The sequence below is a fragment of the Rhea americana genome, unplaced genomic scaffold, assembly GCF_003343005.1.
Source record: "Rhea americana isolate MKP2758 unplaced genomic scaffold, rheAme1 scaffold_74, whole genome shotgun sequence".
Lineage (NCBI taxonomy): Eukaryota > Metazoa > Chordata > Aves > Rheiformes > Rheidae > Rhea > Rhea americana.
In genome coordinates, this window is record NW_028186912.1 from 4,132,618 (window position 1) to 4,154,985 (window position 22,368).

General features: G+C 36.5%; 1 protein-coding gene across 4 annotated transcripts in view; it reads left to right on the forward strand.

Annotated features, from left to right (window-relative positions):
- The window catches only part of ATG10 (autophagy related 10), an 83,629-nt gene that overhangs the window by 41,871 nt on the left and 19,390 nt on the right, over positions 1-22,368 (forward strand). For all 4 annotated transcript variants that reach the window (XM_085322039.1, XM_085322042.1, XM_085322041.1 and 1 more), the window contains 2 exons: positions 10,604-10,730; positions 18,794-18,891. In XM_085322039.1, coding sequence (XP_085178165.1) covers positions 10,604-10,730; positions 18,794-18,891 — 225 coding nt within the window. The remainder of the gene's footprint in view (positions 1-10,603; positions 10,731-18,793; positions 18,892-22,368) is intronic.

Sequence of the window (22,368 nt, forward strand, 5' to 3'; positions counted from 1 at the left end):
GTTGAATTCATATAATACTGTTGACCATTGCAGGTGTTTTCAACTGTATACTGCAGCCAGACTATTTAAATGTTCCTAATTCCCTAATGAGTTTTTTAGTCAAATAAAACAAAATTTGCCTGAAGATGGAGAGTGTTTGAAAGCTCGTTTAGTTAGGAACACTGTAAATAATTCATATGGACTTTTTACTTGATTTTAAAGATTGTAAAGCAAATGCTTATTTTTGGAGCATAGCAGGCTTCAACATACAGTTGTATTGTGTTGTATAAAACTGTTGCTGGTGTATTGTTATAGTTGAGATTCTTTTCTACTTACATATGTACTTTATTTATTTGCTTATAGAAGTCTCCTGGGTATTATTTAGCCAAAGTAATAAAGTATAGTTGCCCTTATTATTAGATGATGCCTTAACAGTGTATTTTTAATTGTGGGAATGCATTGCATTATGTCTTCTCACTTGAATTTTGTGAATTTTAGCTACATTTTGTCAGACTACAATTACTTCCTTGTAAAGACTGCTAGCAGTTAAATTTGCCTTGAGATCTATTATGTACTGCATTCTTGGAAATTAATAGTGTCACATAGTACAGCAAGGCAGTTTTACTTTGAGATCACATTAATAAAAGAAATTATTCAGTATTTTCTTTCCTTCCACTGTAAATGTCTCCAAGTATACATTTGGGACGGTTGTGATCAATGGTACTTGATAACAYTATCTTTATTAATAATTAGAATATATAGAGTATTTCATTTGAAAATGAGCTGAAAGGCTTTTATCCTGTCCAAATCAGAATTCAGATCTTTGTATTTTTTATATAACAGTGATTAAAGAGTAGGAACTAAGTACATCTGTATTACATTGTATATTAATAAAATAAACAGTTCTAAGAGTAAGCAAAAGCTAAACTCTTTTAACTTGTTCCACAAAAAAAACATGGATTTTCTCTGTAGGAAATTTTCCTCATAGGAAACAGTTTTAGGGCCTTAGTAGGAATGAAAGAAAAGTACTCTTTCTGCGTTTCTTTTAGATAGTTGAAATGTGAAAAATATGTACTAATCATCTTTCTGTCCAGCCTTAATGGAGAAAAAATAAGATTGACTGAATTATGTGAAAAATTATAGGAATTCATTGGAATAATGAACAGTAGTCTAGCAGAGAAAACTCTTATACCTTTCTTCTCTAAAAAGAAAAAAATTACTGGATCCTGATGTGTGAATATTTTTATATAACAAATCTAGAAAAAATGGAGAGATAAAATTAAAATATAATGATCCATTTTAAATTAAAAATGATCTTAATTTAAAAATGTGTCAATAATTCAAAATAATGATGAATTTACTTGTAAATCTTCAAAAAAAATCTTAATTTTATCTCCTCGTTTTCTTAATAAGAGAATAATGTATGTGCTTCAGTTTAATGTATAGTTAATTTAATTGGAGCTCCCGTATTCAAATAAGTTAGTTGTGATTAAGCTACCTTGTTAAAGGTTGTTGTTTCTAATTGTTGTGAGCATATAACATAGGCTATGGACAAGCTTAGATTAGCACCTCCAGTAACTTAAAAATTGCACGCTTTTGACAAAGATTATCTTATTCAGTTGCTATCCTCTTTTTGCCGCTAAGTAGCATGCTACTGCACGGATTGCAGTAAGTGGTATGAAGGAAGATATTAATCATTGGTAGTTTGACTGGCACAGTTGTCGCTGGGCCAGGGACACTGCATTTCTGTTACCGACAGCCTCCCTGAAACACTTGCCCCTGTCCCAGTGCAGCTGCCAGGCGCGTGGCGTAGCACAAGACTTCAGAATTGCATCAGCCCCCTTTTTTTTCCTTCAGCTGCTTTTAATTGTAACCTTTAACTTTGAATTTCTTGGTTTTATAATGGCAGATTTTATGACATTTGATCATTTCTGTGTATAACTTCTTCACTTGAATTACTTTAAACACTATCAGTCTTAGCATTATTTTCATATAGTTTGCCACCTGCGAAATTAATGAGGATTTAAGTTTGTCTTCTGTAAGGGGTGGTAGGAATTTGCTGTCAGTCTCCCCGTTGAATTGAGTGTGGGCAAAACTGGGTTGCTACTGAAATTCTCAATGCAAAAATAACAATCCTTGTTCTGGAAAGAAAAAATTGACCTAAAATACAGCTAAGCTATTACCTTTGTATTATAATATAGCTTTTTTTTTTTTTTTTTTTTGCATATTATAAAGCATAGAGTAGACTCGCTAAAGCATAGAAGCACTCGGGTCTGAAAAAACAATCATGTCGTTTAGTAGTAATTAGCCTTGTCATAGTAACTTTTTGCAATTTGTAAAAATGCAAGGTAGTGTCAAAAACAGTGGGAAAATACTACAATTTGGTTTATGTTTGGAGGAGATTCAGTGATAGAAAATTTTGCTCATACTCTGTGTTCTATTTTTTTTACTTCTATCATCATATCAAACTAACTGTGAAACAATGTATTGTTCTACCTATTTTATTTGTTTTTGTGATCCTTGAAATAACTGTGTGTACCATTGTGTAAATGTGGTGTTTGTTCTCATACAGCAACACTATTGAGAACTGGCATGATTTGCAAGTATTATATTATAAAGTAGTGTGAATGAAATTCCAAAACTTACAATTAAATATAATTTTTGTGTTATAATCCTAGAACAGAAAAGTTCACGTATTGAAATCATTTGAGGTTGTATCCACCAGCGAGCATGGATGCCCTTGGCAGCTCTGGCCAAAATTTAGACCCACAGTAGGCTTTCTCACGTGCCAGCTTAGCCTGGGACATGCCTGGGGGCCCTGGGAGCCTAAATGCCTGTTCAGTCATGCCGTGGACTTGCAGTGTCTGTCTTGCCTCCGACGTCGGCTCTAACAAGGGTTCTGAGAACACAAGTGCCAGAACGTGCTCTGCAAGAGATGCCCAGAGGAGATGACAGTTATCCTGCGTTGCCCCATAGTATAAGGGAAGTTACGGGCAATCCTGATTTCAGTTGTCTTCTTTGGCAGAGGGGCTTGAAGCTGCTTTGGAAAAATGCCTTACTCATTGGGCTTTAAGGTATTCTGGAATGTTGCTCTTACTTTCTCCTGTTCAAGTTCTACATTAGATGAAACAATTAAGTACATACTGGATGAGACGAAGGAAAAGACTATGAATCTTTGACCTGATGTTTAGAGTACTCACCTGAAAGGAGAGGCTGGAGTTCCTGTCCCTGCATCCATAAAAGTATTGTGTATATATATACACAGAGTGATCTATGCACCTTATCTATCCTGGCTTAATTTTTTTACAAATGTGCTAGTGGCAAAGAAGAGAACTGCCACCTCTAATTGCTTCTTGCCTCACCATACCTCCTTAGTAAGGACAACTGCTGAAAATGCCTAATTGCAAGGAAAACTTATGACAGTGAATATTAGCTGGTGATAGTGGAAGTAGAAGCATCCCTACAGCTTTCAAGTGAGATTGCTTAGGTCTTCTTTGAGGCCTTTAGCTTAGGATGTGCCCTTCTTTTTTGGAATTTCGCATTGTCCAGGTTAGTCGGTTCCTCCCTTGGCAGATGAGCATGTCAGTGCAACTCTTTTGACTCCTTGCTTACTTTCCCAGCTTTGCTAGCTGTTAACTGTGGAGTCCACCAGAAGAGGTTTCCTAACATTCTGTGTTTCCATGCTTAAGTTCTGCTCAAAATGGAGTCTTGTACATTGCAAAAAGGATAAGAAAGTGTTTCTTTTGGGGGAAGGATGAAACTACCAAATTCTGCATTTTAAATGCAACAACACAGGAAGAATGAAGAGTGATTTTGAAAGAATTCTTCACTTTTACATGAAGAGCAAATTCACAACTGTTCTATTTTCATGGTCCATTGCTTCTTTTGCTTGAATAGATTTTGCTTTCACTTGTGATAACAATTTTAAAGCAATCAAAAGACAAATCTAATTTCCAGCCATTAGAAATGATTGCTAATGCATGAGAGACTACTACAATTTTGTTTGCTGCATCTTTTTGGATTGGAAGTCTTGATTTTAGGCTTTTGATATGCTTTGAATGATAAAAGACTGTGTTTTTTGTTTACTAACCTGTATTTTTCTGAGAAAAAAATAATCATTCTAGTAATGACTACATTCTTTAACAGTATAGAGTTAACATAATCAGCGTGCTAACTACACTTACAAGATTTTCCTTTGGGAAGGGGAAATGAAATATGGAATCCATTGCCTCTTTACCTTACCTCACTTTTGAAATGTTCTCTTTGTGGCTTAATAATCTTTCAAGGAAACTGGACTTAGTGTTTAGTAACGTCACTGATTGATTTAAGGCCTTTTTTCTTTTTTGGTTATTGAAGAGCAGTATTTAACCAAGTTCTTCACTTGGCTAATTGACCTTGAAGAAATTTATGAGAGGTTGTAGGGAGGATTTTGTAGCCACATGCAGAAAAAAAACCCTTAAGATAACTTTGTTCTCTTCAGTTCTCCACTGTCCTCATCTTGCCTCATCAGTAACTAATGATAGTCACCCTGGAAAACACATAGAGATTGTTATATTCCCCGTATATACTTAAGATAAAAGAACAGTTTAGTAATGTATATAAAAATTTTTGAAACTGATGATAAAGATGTGTACACCATTCAACTTAAATTATTCAGGAAGATGTCCACACTTTTATGCATTTTTTACAGCCATGATACAGCGGGGTGAGTTTGATTAGAGCCTATAAATTTTAGCATAGTATGATTATTTAATAGTGAAAGCAAAATACTGACAATCACTTAATGCAAACGGAAGTTCTCTCACTATATTAAAATAAAAAACCTGCTAGCATGGTTTTGAGTCTTGTTTTGCTTTTTTTCCTCAGGATGTTTATTTTTGTGAGGAGATGTTTAAAAAAAAATGTTTATAGTCCTCCTTGCAATTTTCAAATAATACTTCAGTTCAGAACTAGAATCCAAGCATTTGGCTTCTTTGCAGTCCAGCCTTCACTCTGTCCGCCAGGCTACTGTCTCCTGCCATCACTTAGTTTATCTTGACTATCCGAAGTGGTTGTTGGGGACATGAAGTGGACTGTAGCCAACAAGTCTGATTCTCCTCTCAAGCCAAGGTTACTTCACTGAGTGCTGTGATTTTACACTGGATTTTCAGTGTAGTAGGGGAAGGGAGAATCCGATCCAGAGGTCTAAGGCTTGTGAAAGGGTGGGGGAGGACTTGAGCTCCTGCATTAGAAGGACCAAAACCAACTGCAAAATGACCTGCAGAAACTAGAACAGTGGGGGCTGCAGGCAAAAAAGTGAGACACAGTCCAAATAAATGTGGAGAACACCCAAGAGGAAGAATAAAGAGCACAGATACAATCTCACCACGCTGCCGCACCCACCACATTAAGCTCTATTTTAATTCTATCTGATGAGCACTGTCCTACCACTCGTTTTTCATGTTCAAATCTCTGTATTTGCCAAAGGGAAAGTTTTGAATTGGGAGGGGAACTGCTCCATGAAAGCTCTTGTGTTTCACACGGTAGCTCACAGTCATTTTTGAAAAAAGAAGACCACCATACAGGAGAAGCAGTTAAAGAAGTACAAGCATGGGACATTTGTTTTCAGGTTTAGAGGTTAAAATGAAATGAAGTGTAAATACATTTTAAGCAGTGAAATCAAATTTACTTACTAATCTGAGTTGCATCTCCTTTYCCCCCCTCTTATGAGTAAACTAGCAGTACCAGTAACTGTGCTTGCATCACCTTTTCCTCTCTTTCCTGCTTGCAGACCAATCYTGCAATGCTTCTGCAGGAGAGTTTCCCAGGAGACTTGCCCAAAGCAGGAGGAAATTGAGGTCAAAGCACCAAAAAAAGAGATGAGAAASCTGGGAATTGGGAGAAAGGCAACAGTGACTTGATATCCAGGAGAAATGTGCCTGCCCTTGGTTAAAACACTTCTCTTCCCCTTTCCCCTCCAAAGACATTAGGGCCTGCTTCTGCATTTCAAAGGGAATTTGGGCTGAGTAAGGAACCTTGGCGCAGCCTGCCTCTCTGTGGGTGAGATGGAGGGAGGGAAATGTTTAGTGTCAGCAGAGAAAAATCCCCTATTGTCAGATAGTTTTGTCTTCTTCCCAGCTTACACTGTCACTTCCCTGGCCTCTTCCTTTCCATGGGAGCCCTCTTTCCAGAAGCAGCCTACCTTAATCCACACCTTATTGCTGCTGTTCAGCCCGTTGAACACAGTTCCCGCTAAAGAGTAGCGAGACAATCTGCCTCTCTCCAGCTATCAAATTCGCTTGTTACCAATGGTTTCTAACTTGTCTTTTTCATCAGAAGGAATAAAAATAGTAACTTTTGATAAGAGTACAAATATGTTGTTTTGCCTTCAGAACGACATGCAATGTAATTTCTTATCTATTGATTTAAATAATTCAGCATTTTAAAAGGAACAAATCAACTCAATTAGTTTAGGGGATACTTAAATGTTGAGAACAACTTTACATCAATTAAAATTAGTGATAATTCATTTATGAAGGAACTAATATAATTAATTAGATGGTAGCTGGGTGTCTCTTTTATAATACATACATTGCTGTGGGTATAGTGCTTTTAAACATCTGCTCAATAGTCTATTATGATAGCACAAGAATGCTTTTACGTGAGAGTAATAGAGTAGCAGATGCTTCCTGATGACAACTTCCCAATTTGTTTAGGAAACAGTCAGCGTGTCCTGGATTTGCAGTTTTAACTTGAAGCATGGCAGCCATGTAAGCAAATTGTAATGCAGAAACAAAAAATAAAGAAATTAAATTCTTTTTATCATTTTTAAGAATTGCAAGTCAGTCAAAAAACCTTCATTGTTAACATTTTAATAAATTTTTTTCTTTAGGCTTGTTTATTTTATCCTAGGAAGGATCTAAACAAAAGCATGAATTTGTTAACAAATCCTCATTTTGTTGCCTGTATATATAGATGAATCTGATGAATCTTTTTGCAGAGTTATACAATCTTCTTATGCTAAAATTGATTTCACTATTGTCTATTAAAATTAATAAAATACAGTATTAGCTCCAAAGAGATAGGACAATGTATACGTAAAAAGGGGAAGTAGAACAATTACATTAAAAATGTTTAAAGGGGCACAATTATGACATTTATGACAAAAATAAAATTCTGTGACTTTTTTTTGGAAAAGTTACATCTGCTTTTTGCATTTATAGCTTTATCAATAATTGTATGGAAAAGAAAGCCATTTGATTAAAGAGCAGAAAATAAACCTTGCGTTTTGAGTAGGTGTAATATTTGCTCATGCTCCATGGCTTTATTTAGCCATACATAGATTTTTAGATATTCCAAAGATCATCCTAAAATGATTGTACTCATTTTAGTCGCCTCATCAGCAAAGTTCATCTCATCATCTAGAGAGATATCATCAAAACTTTTAGGCTCCAAAATGTATTTTCCCTACATAAATTCTCTACATCATACTTATGGAGACTGTAAAGTACAGGATTATACATCAATGCTGTACCTTTTTATGTAAGAAGTCTTGCTGCTGCTGTTTACCAAAAGGAAGAGGGATTAGAAATGGCTTTAAGGATTCAAGTATCTGTCTGTGTATGCAGATTACAAATACAATGCACCTACTTGTCACGAGAAGTGCAGCAGAAAAAGAGATCTGATTATCAGAAACTATTTTGAGTAAGTGTAGAAACTTCATAGTAGACCAAAGTCCATCTTGTTACAGAGCAGAAGAGTGTAACTTTCAAATCTTTGAGCTTTGCATTTTAGCTTAGTGCTTGATTTAAGACACTGCCTAAACTAGCACTCAGAAAGAACCACAGGATAACGCAAAAAAAAATGCGTCCACAAATATTCTGCTGTCCAGAACAGTAGTTCATTCAGTGCAAAGCTGCGTCTTTCCTTGTCCACTGAGTTTCTTGCTATCAAACTATACAGATCTTTTGGAAAGGCCACTTCTGGATAAAACCACCCTTTCTCTTGAAATAATAGAGTGTTCTGGGAAGTAGCTCAGAGTCTCATGTCCTTCTGGTAATGGCAGGAATTCTCAAGAGACTTTCCTCACTGGCCATCTCAAGGAACAGTGAAATTAGAAAGACCAACTGGCTCCTTTACTTTCCTTTTTCTAATTCAGAAAATGAAGATAGAAGTTGCTTACCAGCTGCAATTCTTGCTAACCCAGCAAGCTGAATTCTTAAGGATAGAGTTGTTCCTAGCTTAATTTTTGACTTTCTGAGATAGTAGGGTATTTATAAAGCATGTTTTTCCTAAGGGTATAGAGCTTTGAGTAAAATTATTTCTGTTCCTAAGTGTTAGGAGGTAAAAAAATATATGACTTCTTTTTCATTTAGTCTGAAATCATCATAAATTTATATTGTTACAGATTAGAGTCATTTTATTTTTCTATGGCAGAGTAAGCAGAATAGAGAAGTATGTGTATAAATACAGCTTTTTTTGGTAGAACAATATTTAATACATCAGCAAGAGGCAGATAGTCTTGYTGCTTCCAGAAGAACCAGCGAATGGAAGTAGCTTGGCAAGCATATTATAACATATTGTGCATATTCAGTTTTATTTTAGGGCAAGGTAAGCTAGTGACTAAGCAATAAGCAAGGTCATAATATCTGATGAAACATTAATGTCTGTGCCACATGATTTTGTTTCAAGGAGGCTGGTTGCAGGGGTTTTGTGAATTTTAATCTAGATTCGATTCTGAATATGGACTCCTTCCCTTCCCCATCCCTAAAAACTTGAAAACTGATCTGTAGTGGTTTTTTTTTTCATTTCTTTTACCACCTTTTTAAGTAATTAAGTAATCTGCTACTGTTCCTTCCTTTGCTATATTCCTCACTGAAGCATTGAAAGTTTATCCAGTTTAAAGCAATAGTTTACTAAAGAGAAGAAATAGTATTCTCTTTTCCTCAAGAGATTTTTTAAATAGCATTACCTCTATATTTCACATCTGATTATAGGGACTGACATGTGGGAAGATGAAAAGAATTTGCTTTCTTGGTCTGTGACACATTTTTATGGGAACTGGGTAGAGTATACAGAATTTTACCTGGCCTGTGAAGTCAGATACAGCAATCACCATTGTCCCTTCTGGCATGTTGTCTGTAATATCCCTTCACATGCAGTTTTTAAAGCTAGGTTAACATGGAGAGGATTTTCTTTAATGTTACATTTCAGTGCTTTAGATATCTGTTTCCTGATAAGCTAAATTCAAGCATTCCTGTAGCTGTCCAGAATTTCCCAGAATACGTCTGTTCTTTGAGCACCTGTAATTTTGTCGTTTAGTGTCTAAAATTGTATTTACAATACCTAGGTCTGTAGCTTCCCATGATCTGGGCTCTCTGTTCATGATCTTCTATCCATGTGCCTCAGCAGCATCTGGTTGTGTAATATGCCTACTTTGGATGAAATCACTTTTACTTGGGATATCAAAATGTTTAAAGTATTCTGGTCGTGATTACTGTTACAGTTTATCAGTTCTATATCTCTTCATAGATAGATTCATGGCTGAGGAATAAGTAAGGTGAGTTGAGGACGAGAGATAAAAATACAAAATAGCTTTAAATTTCTTATGTGTTAAACCAACATGACTTTCAAAAGATGTTGGTTTTTCTTTTCTGTTCAACCTTATTCATTTRGTTGGACAGGCAATAGTGTGCCAATATTCGCAGTTGGTTGGCAAAAGCAGACTTGTGAAATGCACGCCCAACCTGTGGGGCATTATGGTTGCTTACTTCATGCATGTAAATTTAGGGGTTTGAAAACTGAACAAGTCCACACCCATAGCGCCTTCTTGGAAAGTTTGTTCTAAAATATTTAATCTCAATGGATTTATTAAGTGTATGGCTCCATTTTCAGAGATGTTGAGTATCAGCAGTTTCCAGAAAAGACAAAACAACCAGATGCTTAGCATGATTTCAAAACTAATTAAAAACTAATAGATTGCTAAAGATATTGAGAGATTTACATCGTGACTGGGGTGTATCTCGATGCTCTGATTAAGTTCCATCCTTACAATTTATTTCAAATCTAAAATAAACGTTGCTTACTTTACAGGGGAAACATACAGTGAGAGGAGAAAAATGTCTCACCTTGAGAAATGTTATAGCAAAACCAACATTTTGCAAAAAAGCCTTTAAAACAAAGGAATATTTGTGGATACAGTTGATCTGTATTTTGGCAAGCAAAAACAGATTATTTAAGGGTATACTTTTAAAATGGCCTATGCTAAAGGTACTGAGGAGGAATACAAATATAACCACCATACTCTATGAGGATTCTGCCATAAGGTGTTTAGAGAGATTCGTGTCTTTTTCTTTTACCTACACAAGCAATCTGAGGTTATAAAGACCTCAGTTCTACAAATTGTTGTACACAATTCACAGTTTGAAATTTTGGTTAGCTTGCAAGTTGTTGTTGCAGGTTTTGGACTTCAGTGTTCTTCAATTAAGAAATGTCTTCAGGAATTCAAATAAGTGCTATGAAAGGTGTGATCCCTATAATGTCTGCTCTTTATGTTTATTAAATTAATTACAGTAGTGGTACTTAATTTCCCCTTGTTGCAAATACACAAGTTGATGGATGATTTTGTTCATGTTTGTTGTTTTAGGATTCTTTGGATGATTCTCAAGTAGATGGAGTTTGTGCAACAGCAGAAGTGATTCGCTATGAGTATCATGTCTTGTACTCCAGCAGCTACCAAGTACCCGTGCTTTATTTTAGGGCATGCTTTTTAGGTAAGACCAATTTTCTATTAGACAAAGAGAAGATGAAAAATGTGTAGAATGTAATAGATGTTAAAAACACAGATTTTATATTAAAGTAGTGAACAAAGTAATGTTCGTATGTAATAAGAAAATAAGAGATGAGGCTGTTCACCAGTAAATTTTCTACTACTCCAGACACTGAGCTTCAGGACCTTGGAGTAGATGATATCATCTCAGCCTGAAGGAGGCTGATCTTTGGCTCCTGGCATCTTGCCTGTGGTTGACTAAAACTGCTGGTCATTTTTCTTGTTCTTTCTTCAAATGAATACAAAAGCCTTAAAGCTGCAGGTCTGAATTTGGCTATGAAATAAGTGGACATAATTACAGTGGCTTCAGCAGAATTGTGTCTGTTAATGTGAAGCCTGTATTTAAGCTACATGGTTAGGGTCTAAATGTGTCTTTAAAAATGTATGCTGTTTTCTGCTTAAACTTGCTGCTTAGAAAAAAAATAACACCAATATAGTACTGTCTTTAGTCATCTTCTATGTATTAAAACTGGTTCTTGAAACACAAACTGATTTTCCTTCCTCCCTAATATGTACATCTTGCTGCTCATTACTGAATTGCTACAGCCACTGTGATTTCACTCACCATCCTGTCAGGAAGGAAGGAGGAACACACAGCCTCCCTCCAAGGCCACTGTTGGTGTCACTTATTTAATCAGCAAACATAGAGTGATCACACTGCAGCACTGTCTGTGCTCAGTTCCTCTCTGCCCAAAGACTGTGTACGTAGGGCTGGGGGATTGAAATCTTCAAGTGTTTTCATTCAGTCTCCTGCAAAAGATCAGCATCTTTTGTGTTTTGAATAATCTCCTAACTTTATCTAGATAAAGATGTCTGAATGTTGCCAGTGATATCTTTTTGTTTTTAATTAAAAAGTAGCTTAAGCTGCTTTGAATGTGTTTGGTAGATTTAATCACTCTCTGCCTTATATTGTTTAATGGTTTCTAATTTTGCAGTGTTAGCGTTTTAAAAGGCATTTTAGATTTAAAATTGAAGAACAAATTCTTATAGACTCCCTGGTGAAAAGATTTTAGTCTGAGGTGCAGTTTCAGGGAATGGATAATTTGGGGTAAATTTTCAAACTGAGACATGGGGAATTGGGGACATTACTCTGCCTTTACCACCAACAGAACACTAATTTGCACACATCCTGCTGTAAATTTATTTCTCAAATTATTACAGACATTTACAAATGTGAAGTATTTTGCATTTAAACTTATTGTGCAGACAGAAGGATAAAGAAAGTTTTGTTGTAAGAGGCAGATTAACCTATTTGTGGTACTGAAAAATGTCATCGTCTTGTGTTTAGCTGAATTAACAGTACAGTGTTTCTACACAAGAGGATGGGGATGCTGCAGGTAGAGGAAATAGGACACGATTTCTACTGTACTGTACTTTCATATAATTAGTATTCACCATAAGCAGTTAATCACCAGAGAAGAGCTCCCAGAGACAAAACAAGTTGTTTAGCTTGTCAGCATCAGGGAATCGGAGGTGTTGAAACATGACTCCTTATAGCTGGAAGTGGATATTACAGAAGCTAGTGGATGATCTAATGCACAATCTTAGTATTATGTGCCAACAGCTCCCCTCGCAGTACAAAACTGTAATTGTTCCTACAAGTATAATTATGTTTTAAAACATTTCTTGGGAACCTTTCACAATGGAAAACAAGTTTTTTTTTTCTTTTTTTAATAATTCCTATAATCATCTGAGTTCTCTTTAACATTCAACATTCTCTGACTCGTAGAGAGAGAAGGATATAAAATGCTGGCAATAAGTACTTTTCCAAGAAGATATTCAGGTAGTCTTTCATTTTAATTCCAGGTAGTTTACTTTTGCAAATGAAAAATTCTGTCATCACTGCAAATTATTTACCTAAGGTCTGTGCAGTGCTATTTGAAGATCCTAACACGAGATTTCCAGGAACATACAGATCACGGTCACTCGCAATCACTTGAGGCATTTGAGCAACGAATCTTTTGTCTTGTCATGGATCTCATATGAAGAAGACTAGATAATGCCATGAGAATTTTATCTTTTCATTAGAAAACTAATGGTCTTCCTGTGATAATTCTCTCACCTGTTTCTTGGACACCTAATAATATTCTTGGCATCCCTTGTCTGAAATAGTTGAGGTAAAATCTTCTTCTAAGACCTCTATCAGTTTCACAATCTTCAATTCCTACTATTTTTTTTTTTAGGTTAAGTTAACAGAATCTGTTCTTTCCAACCTTCTTGTAAGCTGTTCATGATTTCCCTTGAATCCTGCGCATACGGCTCCTCATGCTAATGAAGAGCGTGTTGCAAGAGGTGAAGGTGAGCGATACTCCTTCCCATGTTTCCACAGCCCTGCCCTGTCTTGTCTTCCCCAGCAGCAGCGCACAGAGTTTGGATTCTAAACTCTGCTTCCTCTCTGGCGCCATGTTAAGTGGCCACTACACGTCGAGGCCAGCCTAGGAAATAATAATTCTTCTGTTCAACCTGACTAAATATTTTTACATGTTTTGCAGTATTCACTTCCTCACTTTGTACGTTATAATAGCAACTGATGCCGGGCTGTCCAAATCTGCTGTCTTCCAAATAGACTGTTCTAGAACAATTAAAACCTTCCTTTCTCGCATGGTATTTGAGTCCAGTTTTCACAGGCTATTTTGTATCTGGCAGTCTCTCCTAGAAAAAAGGCTTCCAAAATAGTTGCTGTGGAGTTTTTCCTGTGATTGCCTGTACTAGCATGATTGGCATCTTTAGAAGCCTGTGTCAGTGAAGATGCACAAAGAGGTCCCTCCTCTCTGCTACTGATTGTACTCAAACATTACAGATCGGTCCTTTGTGCAAGAAGACAGTTATATAGTGTCCATAACCTTGCTTCTTTCTGACTTGGATGAAATAATAAATTCTTTTCTGGAATTTATCTTTAAATTTCTTCTCCCCCCCAAAGGAAGTTTGATATGTAAGGTAGTGCAAGGTAAAGATTTGAAATTTGAATTGCAATTTAAATAAAACATTTACAATGACATCTAAACTTTTGGGTAGTCTCAGGGGACTGATTTACAGGGAAGACTTTGTTCTATGCAATGAAAAATACTTCAGCTAATATAATGATTAAATATGATGCCTCTGTCTGAAAAAATGTTTGGGAACATTATGGGATACAGGAAGATATTTTTAGAGCACATATATACATGTAAAAGACTTTTTTTAGTAACTCATGATACTTCTCATGAGCATATATTCCTAAGGGGGAGCTTACTGTAGTCCTCGTCAGTCAGAAGCTCAGGTGTCTCAGGATCTTAGAGCAGGTCTAACTTCTCCAAAGTCAGTCTCATGTGTGACTTGTCTTTCAGTAATGGGAGACCTTCTTTCTTTCTCCAGCTTCTGAGATTACCAAAAAAGTAGCTGAAGAAATGCATGAACCCCTGCTGAGATCTGATGTCAGCAATTAGCCTTCTTAGAGACAGATGGTTTAGGCAATTAGCCTTCCCCTTAGATGCTGGCATCAGCCAGATGGGCTGGGCTAGGTCCAGTAAGCTTTCTTTAATCAGTAGAATAATTTCCCCTTTTCTTAGCCTTTAAGATGTCAAGGAACTTTGGTCTTTTCTGAACTGTTGTCAACTAAATCCATCCATTTCAACACCCCTTGCACTGACAGTGAGCTGGAAGCAACACAGCCATAGGTGGACATGGGCATCATTCAGAAAGCATCTTGCATGTCAAGAAAAGAATAGTTTAACAGACACTTCTTCCTCTTTTTCCTACAAAGGTAGAGGAAAAATCATGAGTGCTAGCTAAACAGGAAAGAAAGAACAGGACTAGTGGGAGACACGAAAGATAGCAGCCTCATTCCCCTAGAAGAGAAAGAAGGATTTTCAACCTGACCTGCAATAGTCTAGTTCTTTAATATATAGATCCTTGCCAGTAAAAGCCGTGCTAAAAAGTAGTTAAAGAGAGAAAGCCTGAGGTAATGTAACTTCCTCCAGTCCTGAAGGAATGACTTTCTGCCTGTATTCATAACAGTACTGGGCCTGACTGATGCACTTTTCCAGAAATCAGAGTTACTCTCTGAGCTCAAAAGCATGTAACCATTATGTCCTTTCTCAGAAAAAGCAGCTACTCTTAAGACCATGATGCTATCTATAACTGTCCCATGCTAACTGGTTTTATCATGGCTTCAGACATAAAAAGATTGAATAATCTGTATCATCAAATACTCTTCTAATCTGTGAAGGGTATTTTTTCTTGTGTGGCAGTGGTTTCTTAAGAGTAGAAAATACTAGTATTTCTTTGCAAAGTATGCCAGAATGAAGCCTCAAGTGGATTTGCGCACCATTTCACCAAAAGTCTCAAAAGTCCTTTTTTAAGGTTTGGATAGTATAAGAAACTTGATACTGGTAGTAATCTAGATGGAGGTCAAACTGCAATAATATGGAAAAAGAAAAGCCAAACTCACAAACTTTAATTAGAAATCTAATAAATTATTAAAACCCATCAGTAAATGACAAAAAATAATAATACAGCAACTTGGGAAGCCTGCAGTGAAGTTCTCTGAAAATCTAGTTGAAATTTGTGTGCCTGGAGAATTTCTGCTGTCTATAGAAATGAAGGTACCAAGTCAATTGGGACTATGCAACTCCTATGTAGTCTTAATGTCATGCATCGCTGCTGTGATGGGGCACTCATCTATCTGCTTATTAACTGTTCCTTATTGATGGGGGTATAAATGAGTTAACTCCAAGTGGAGCATCAAGAAGCTTTTCCCAGAACAGTTTGTTATATTCAAGAAAGTTTAAATAATGAAAATCTGAGTCTCTGATAGGAAGACCATCGTTACTCTTGCCTGACTATTGAGACARATGATTCATTCAAGCCCACATAGTGAGCTTGAGACAGAACTGATATTTAAGAGTTCTTGACTCCACCCTTTAGCTAATTTTTCATTAAAAAAAGGGGGGTTATTTCCCAGGCTCTTTTGGCCTTTTCTTTTTTGCTTGGTGGATGTCAAGTTTATTGTTTGCATTGTGTAGAGGCTGAGCTAATGGTGAGCTGAGGAGGTGTGATGTGCCAGCTTGTGGTTTTGGAGGCATGGAATTTCAGACAACGGTATAGTAAATCGGGCACAGCCTACAAGCAGCTATTGCTGAGTGGCGTATAATTCATTTTACTCTATGTGGTAATCTGTAAATTAGTTCATGGGTTGAATTATGCAAACCATACATACAACTACAAAGTTTCACTTATGTCAACACACCTGTTCCCAGCTGTAACCAGAATAAGATATGGAGCTGCAAACATCTCAGCAGCTGTGTCACTGTGGGTGAATGATAAGTAAATATACTGTTGGGTGAATCTGAAGCCTGCACCTTCCCTTTCTGCCATTTCTCTTTCCTTGGTGCTTCTATTGCCTTCTTTTTTTCAACTGTACTGTTTGAGTTCAACTCCATCACTGGAAGCAATGAGACAAGAAGCAGAGAGGCTGCTTGGCTCAGCAGGTGCTACAGTGGCCCCTTGTTGCTAGCAGCAACAATTACAGACTACTGTGTCAGCTCAGCTGGATATTTGAGGTCTCAGTGGGCTGCAAGAATGTGTAAGAAAGAGGGCTGCTAAACTGGTGAATGCTGGCAGCCTTGAGAAAAGGGGGCCTCAAAGTGGCCAAAGAATATAGTTGTGTTTTGTGCAAAGCTGGGAGCTTGTGAGTTTCTTAGGGTGTATGAAATGTCTTCAGTTGTATCAGCCTACACAGATGACCCAATTCACATGAACCAGTGAGTTTTAAAACATAAAACATACCTCCGGCCAGATCACCTGAAATATGTTTCCTGTATCAGCCATCCTTATCTTCTGACAGTGAAACAAGAACAAAACCAGAGCAGACTACAAAAACTCCAAACTTTTACTTTTCTTCCCCAAATGCTTTGTAGTATATTAATCCTTCCATGAGCCATTTGGACTGCAGTTGTTTTATTTTTTATTATTTTTTTATTTTTTTTAATGGAAAAAATACTAGATTTTTGGATCTTTATGCCACAGAAGAGGATGGGGGAACTGCACATCCATCCCCTCTCTTTTTGTAAGGGGCTTGCAGTTCCCAGCCATGTAGCTGACCCTCTTGTCCGTTTTAAATATTAGTCATTTATTCCTTCCTACTGCAGCTGTCCTTACATCTTCCAGGAAATTGAGCTAGTCAGTTTAGCAAGAATTTGCAGGAACACAATACTTGGGAGTGTGTATGACACCTTACTCAGTTTTAAAAAACAGATGACTTCAAACTGATTTTAAGTTTAATGGAGTATTTTGAAAATAGTGCAGAAAATTCAAAGCTTAGGGAAACTTAAATCCAAACACAATTCAATGTAGAAGTGCTTAATCTGAGTGCCTGGATCACTTTTGTTTTTTCCTAAGTGAAATTTTGGAATTACTGTATATTAACAATTGAAGTTAATTTTACTGACTGTGATCTCACTCCAGTGTGAAAGTGTTTCCACACTTTGAGTTTGGATTTATTTCTGCTTTCTCTGAAATGAAAGTAAGTTTATACTGAGATATGGTGGCAGGTGTACTACTTTTCATACATAAAAATAATAAAATCCATGAGATGAAGACAAAACTTAGGTAATTTTTAGTTATAATGCAACTATTTCAAATGTATATAATCATTTCTATAAATGAGATGGTTAGGATCAGAGTAATCCATCCAGTGTGTATGATCTCAGTTTGTTCAAATATCACTGTAAAAATTCACAGATACAAAGAAAGATGTGCAGAATAAAATTCAGAGTGGTAAATCAAATTTTACATTGRAATATTATACATTAGTGGTGTTCTAAATTTTGCATTTGGATTTGCATTGAATTGCCTTTGCAGGTTGGCTAGAAAACATGGAAAGCTGCAAGTATCCATGCCATCTTGTACTGCATGCATATGGAAGATGATCTGAGCATAAATAAATCCTTCCAAAGTTAACTTATGCCCTAAGAATTATTGTAACAAAATTCTTAGTAAACTTTAGGCCATCCCCAGCATATCTTTGCTGCCTGCCATCATAAGACAGAGAGAGTATGCAAGTCTTTACAAGTCTGATTTCTTGAGGATGGCAAAGTATAGCTATTTAATATTGTTTGCCTCCCAGATGCTTAGTTTGCCACACATCTTAATGTTTCTGCTAGATGGTGCTTACGTAAGGGCAGAACTTGGTGCTGTTTTATAAGAGTGTGCAGAAAATAAGATAAAACAGAGGCTGTAGGCAGCTAGTTTCAACTTATATCTAAATATGGCATTCAAATGTTAATTGGATGAATAAATTCTGTTCATTTTACAGACATGAAAATGTCAGTTGAATAAAACTATTTATCACAGGATAATGGTCTCTGACACCTGATAAATGCCAAGAAGAAGCTACTTATTGAAAATATATCAAAATAGTCTATTGCTGTTCATCAAAAACAAATATTGAGGCAAAATCGACATGCTTATTTTCAGTGGTTGACACTAGTATCTTGGCATAATTCTAATATGACAGATAAAAACCTGATTCAACAATGCTATATAAATGCAACTCAAGAAAAAAAAATATAGGCAGGCATCTAGATTACCAAGGGACACTAAACTTTTGTCTGCAGAAATTCGTTCTTTGTTTTTTTTCCATTCTCTTGTAATGAATTATGTGTATTTATTTGAAACAACTGATCATATAATTTTGTGATTTTTAACTCTGTTATCCAAGAACTGTTTTACAAAATCAGTATAACCTCACAATTTACAACCAGAAAAGTAAGTKGTTGTTCTCATGCGATGGAGAAGAAAGCTGAATGGAGAATTTAGGATAGTTTTATGTACACACACAGTCAAGATTTGAGCAATACTGCTGGGAAGTTATTGGGTCAGAATCGACTCAACCATGTTTTGCTATTTTTTTTTCATCTGCCTCCAGATAATCAGTATTTTCAGGTTTGCATTTGATATTCTGTATTAAAGACATGTCCTTCTTGAGAGTTTTGAATGTGCGTGGTTGTCCTCCTCTCCCTCTCCCAGATGGTAGACCTTTAACTCTGGATGAAATATGGAAAAGCGTTCACGCATGCTACCAGGCTCGGCTGCTGGAGGGGCCCTGGGACACTATTACGCAGCAGGTGAGAAGCCACTCATCCTTTACAAAATTGATAAATGCAATATATGCTGGAATCCTCAATGGTCTTGCTTCCCTCCTGGAGAGAACTAAAATACATAGAAGTCCAACTGAGGCTGTATTGAACCAGTTGCCAACAGTAGTTTTAAGCCTAGGTTTTAAAGATGTATCAGTGTTCACCTTGTAAGACAAAACATGGCAATCTCACTCATTTAAAATACTTTTCCTGACCTAACCCTGAAAATTTTTGGTGATCTCTGAATAATCTTTGGTCTAGGTAAATATCAATATAATAGCAGACTTATGTAAGTAAAATATATTACTAATATAATAACATTTCACAGACTGTCTATGAATCAAATTACCAAAAAGACTGTAATTTTCAATTTTAAATAGGCTTGCAATAACCTTTAGTATTGAAGGAAAGAAAATTACTCTGTCAGTCAAATAATTATTGCTGACTAATGTGCTTAAGTAGTTAATGAACACAAGAAAAAGCAGATGAGTAAACATTTTGTGATATCACTGCCTTCTTTTAATCGAATCACTTTTATTTAAAGTGGTTTTAAAGTCATCAGATTATTTCGGTAATATATGCACTATTCCCAGAGTTATGATGATGGCTGTCTTGAAAAACAGTCGTATCTGTGCATAGAAGGAGTGAGGTATGGCTCGGAACTAAGTTGTTTGCTCCGAATCCTCCCTGAGCTCCAGACCTGCAGTGTAGCTTTGATCAAAGAACTAGAGTCTCCAGGTCTGAGTTTTCCATTGTCAAATAGAGAAAAGGATGTATCCTTTCTTCCTACCCCTTCCTCACTTGGCTTCTTGATGTTAGCTGTTTTCAGGCACGCAGGTCTCTCTTAAAATAGCAACTTAAAATGATACAACAGAGAAATAACCTCAGCTGAGGTTTACAGGTGTTTCTGTAATTCAACTACTACAATTTAATTACAGGGTGACAATTTGTAAATGGTACTCAATCATGAGAACACAGGCAGCATTCATATTTTGCAGCCACAAACTATTACTTGTGTTACAATAGTTTCTCGAGAACTTAATAGGCATTGGTGGTCTGATGTTTGCTGTACGTTTCTAAGCTTAACTGTGAATTTGCTGATTCTTTCTTAATAAATGCTTTTAAATAAGCTATTAATTATCTATCTTGCCTTCTGCAGAATGAAGATGAGCAAATAGATTTTAATAAAATAATACAATTTGGGAACAGATAAATAACTTTCTGCACAAGAAGATACTGCAGTTTAGATTTAAAATTTCATAGTTTATAGCTGAAATTGATTATTTATAGTTAATACAGGCATAGAAACTAATATATGTAATATATAGCTAAAACTACATAGAGAAACAGAGTATTCAAATAGCTTCACCTTCACTACATCCACCTTATTGCATTCCTAGTACATAGAGACCAGTGAGCCTGCTATCAGATGCTAGGAATCCTTTAGGGCTAACATCTCTGGTATTTTCAGTTGAGCTGTTCTGGCTTGTGGATAGATTATACTCCCACCTGCAGAAATGTATAGGAAAATCTGCTATGTGCACTCCAGAAGTATCGTGCCTTCTCTATGCTCTCCCGCGTTCTCCTGTGGCCTAAAGCCACATTCAAGCTCACTCTCTTTCTGCCTACCTGCAAAGTGCTACAAGAACCTATGGCTTGGTGTAGGTAATAAATCATAATATAATACTACTGCGAATAAAGCATAAAGAACAGGTGTGGAATGTATAAAATCAGAGTGGTGGAAACCAAAAAGGAAACCAGGTCACTCCCACCCAGAGATTATTTTTACCTCTTAAGGAACAGTAAAATAAAACTGTCCTGCATCTAATAATTAAAGATGTGTATGAGATACGTGCATCCAAAGGCTTGCAGAAACAGGTTGCGTGGGTGGTAAAATGTGTGGTATGCTAAACCTATTGTCTCTGTGGCACCTCTCCAGAGGCAGTTCAGTGTAGTAGCAAACAGAAACTAAGATATTGGGAAAAACATTTTGTAGAAATGAATACAGTTATAGCAGTAAAATACTATTGGACATAACATTAAAGTGACTTTCCATTAAAAAAGGAGATTACAGACTAAGTTAAACTGTTTCTCCCAGAATAATAGACTATGCCTTAGGCCGATGGCCTAACGTTGGAACTGCTGGCAGGTAGAAGCTGGAGAAGTTTGGATCTTCCAGTAGTTCCATTACATAATTTGGAATTATTTAACTTTATTTCTACATCTTTTTTTCTATCAGTAGGTTTGTGTGTAGTTGCTTCTGCCTGAAGACCATATGCCTGTGACTTAAGGCCACTGAAGTCCATCTACCTCGGTGGGGTTAGCCTGCTTTGCATCAGTATTGAACTTGATCCAGAGGCCCCAGCTGCATTCCTGATTTGGAAATGTACTTTCCCACATGGCTGCAGTAGAGAGCCTCCGGGAAAGTAGCTTTAAGAGGTCTACAATTTTAATTTTAGATGAAAGCAGAAAGGCACCAGGCAATGAGGGTGCATTTGCTCATGGTCATTCATTCAAGTGGTAAGAAGACAAAGGGAATGCACGGTTTGGGGAAGTGTATGTCTCTGGAGCGGAATCAGAGAGCAGGGAAAGCACCAGTACAATTAGCAGTGCCAATCATACTTTCAGTGTCAGCAACCACTGGTATAACAAACACTTTCCCTTGTAAATTGAGAGATACATATGCCAGATCAAATATAAAATAGCAGTAAAAATCAGAGTATTCTCAAAGGAATTAGAAAATAAAARCATACTATAAACAATAGCCTGCAAGGCTCACATCAAAATCTGAGTTAGGTCCAAGGTCTTTTTTTGCCCAAATAGATCAGAGTTTTCTCTTCCCCTTAGCTTTTCTGCTGACACATTTTGTTATATGGTTTAGGCTTGGCCTCCAGGGATACAAACTGTGTAGTGGAAGTCACTGGGCAAACTTACGAAATCAGGCTTGAACTCTCAGTATACATGAACAGCAGTCAGAGAAAGTTTAGGATACCCCAAATAAACCAAACAATTTAAATTCTACAAAGAATTCACMACAGGAAAGAAAATTTGGGCAAGCCACAGTCAATGCATATTGTCACTTAACTTTTAGGTAGGGMTGATTTTGTACTTTGATTCAATAGTTGGCAGATCATTAGGAAAATAAAGTCACATTGAGGTGTTTTATCCCACAGGTTCAGTACCCTGCTCTAATCCTTTGGAAACTTAGGTTCCTGTGTTTTGTGAAATGTGGGTGCTCTACTTGTGCACATTYGTGATACAACTATATTTTGGCTTATACTCTGTACCATAAAACATTTCTGAGATCAGGAGCTGAGACATTGCTTGYTTAAGTTCCAAATAGTTTAGCATTAGTTGCTAATATGATTTACACTATTTAGGTAATATTTTAACTTTTTTGTTACTTATTATGGGAAGTCACACTCATTTTCAAAGGCAGTGTCTTCAAATATTTTTACTGACTAG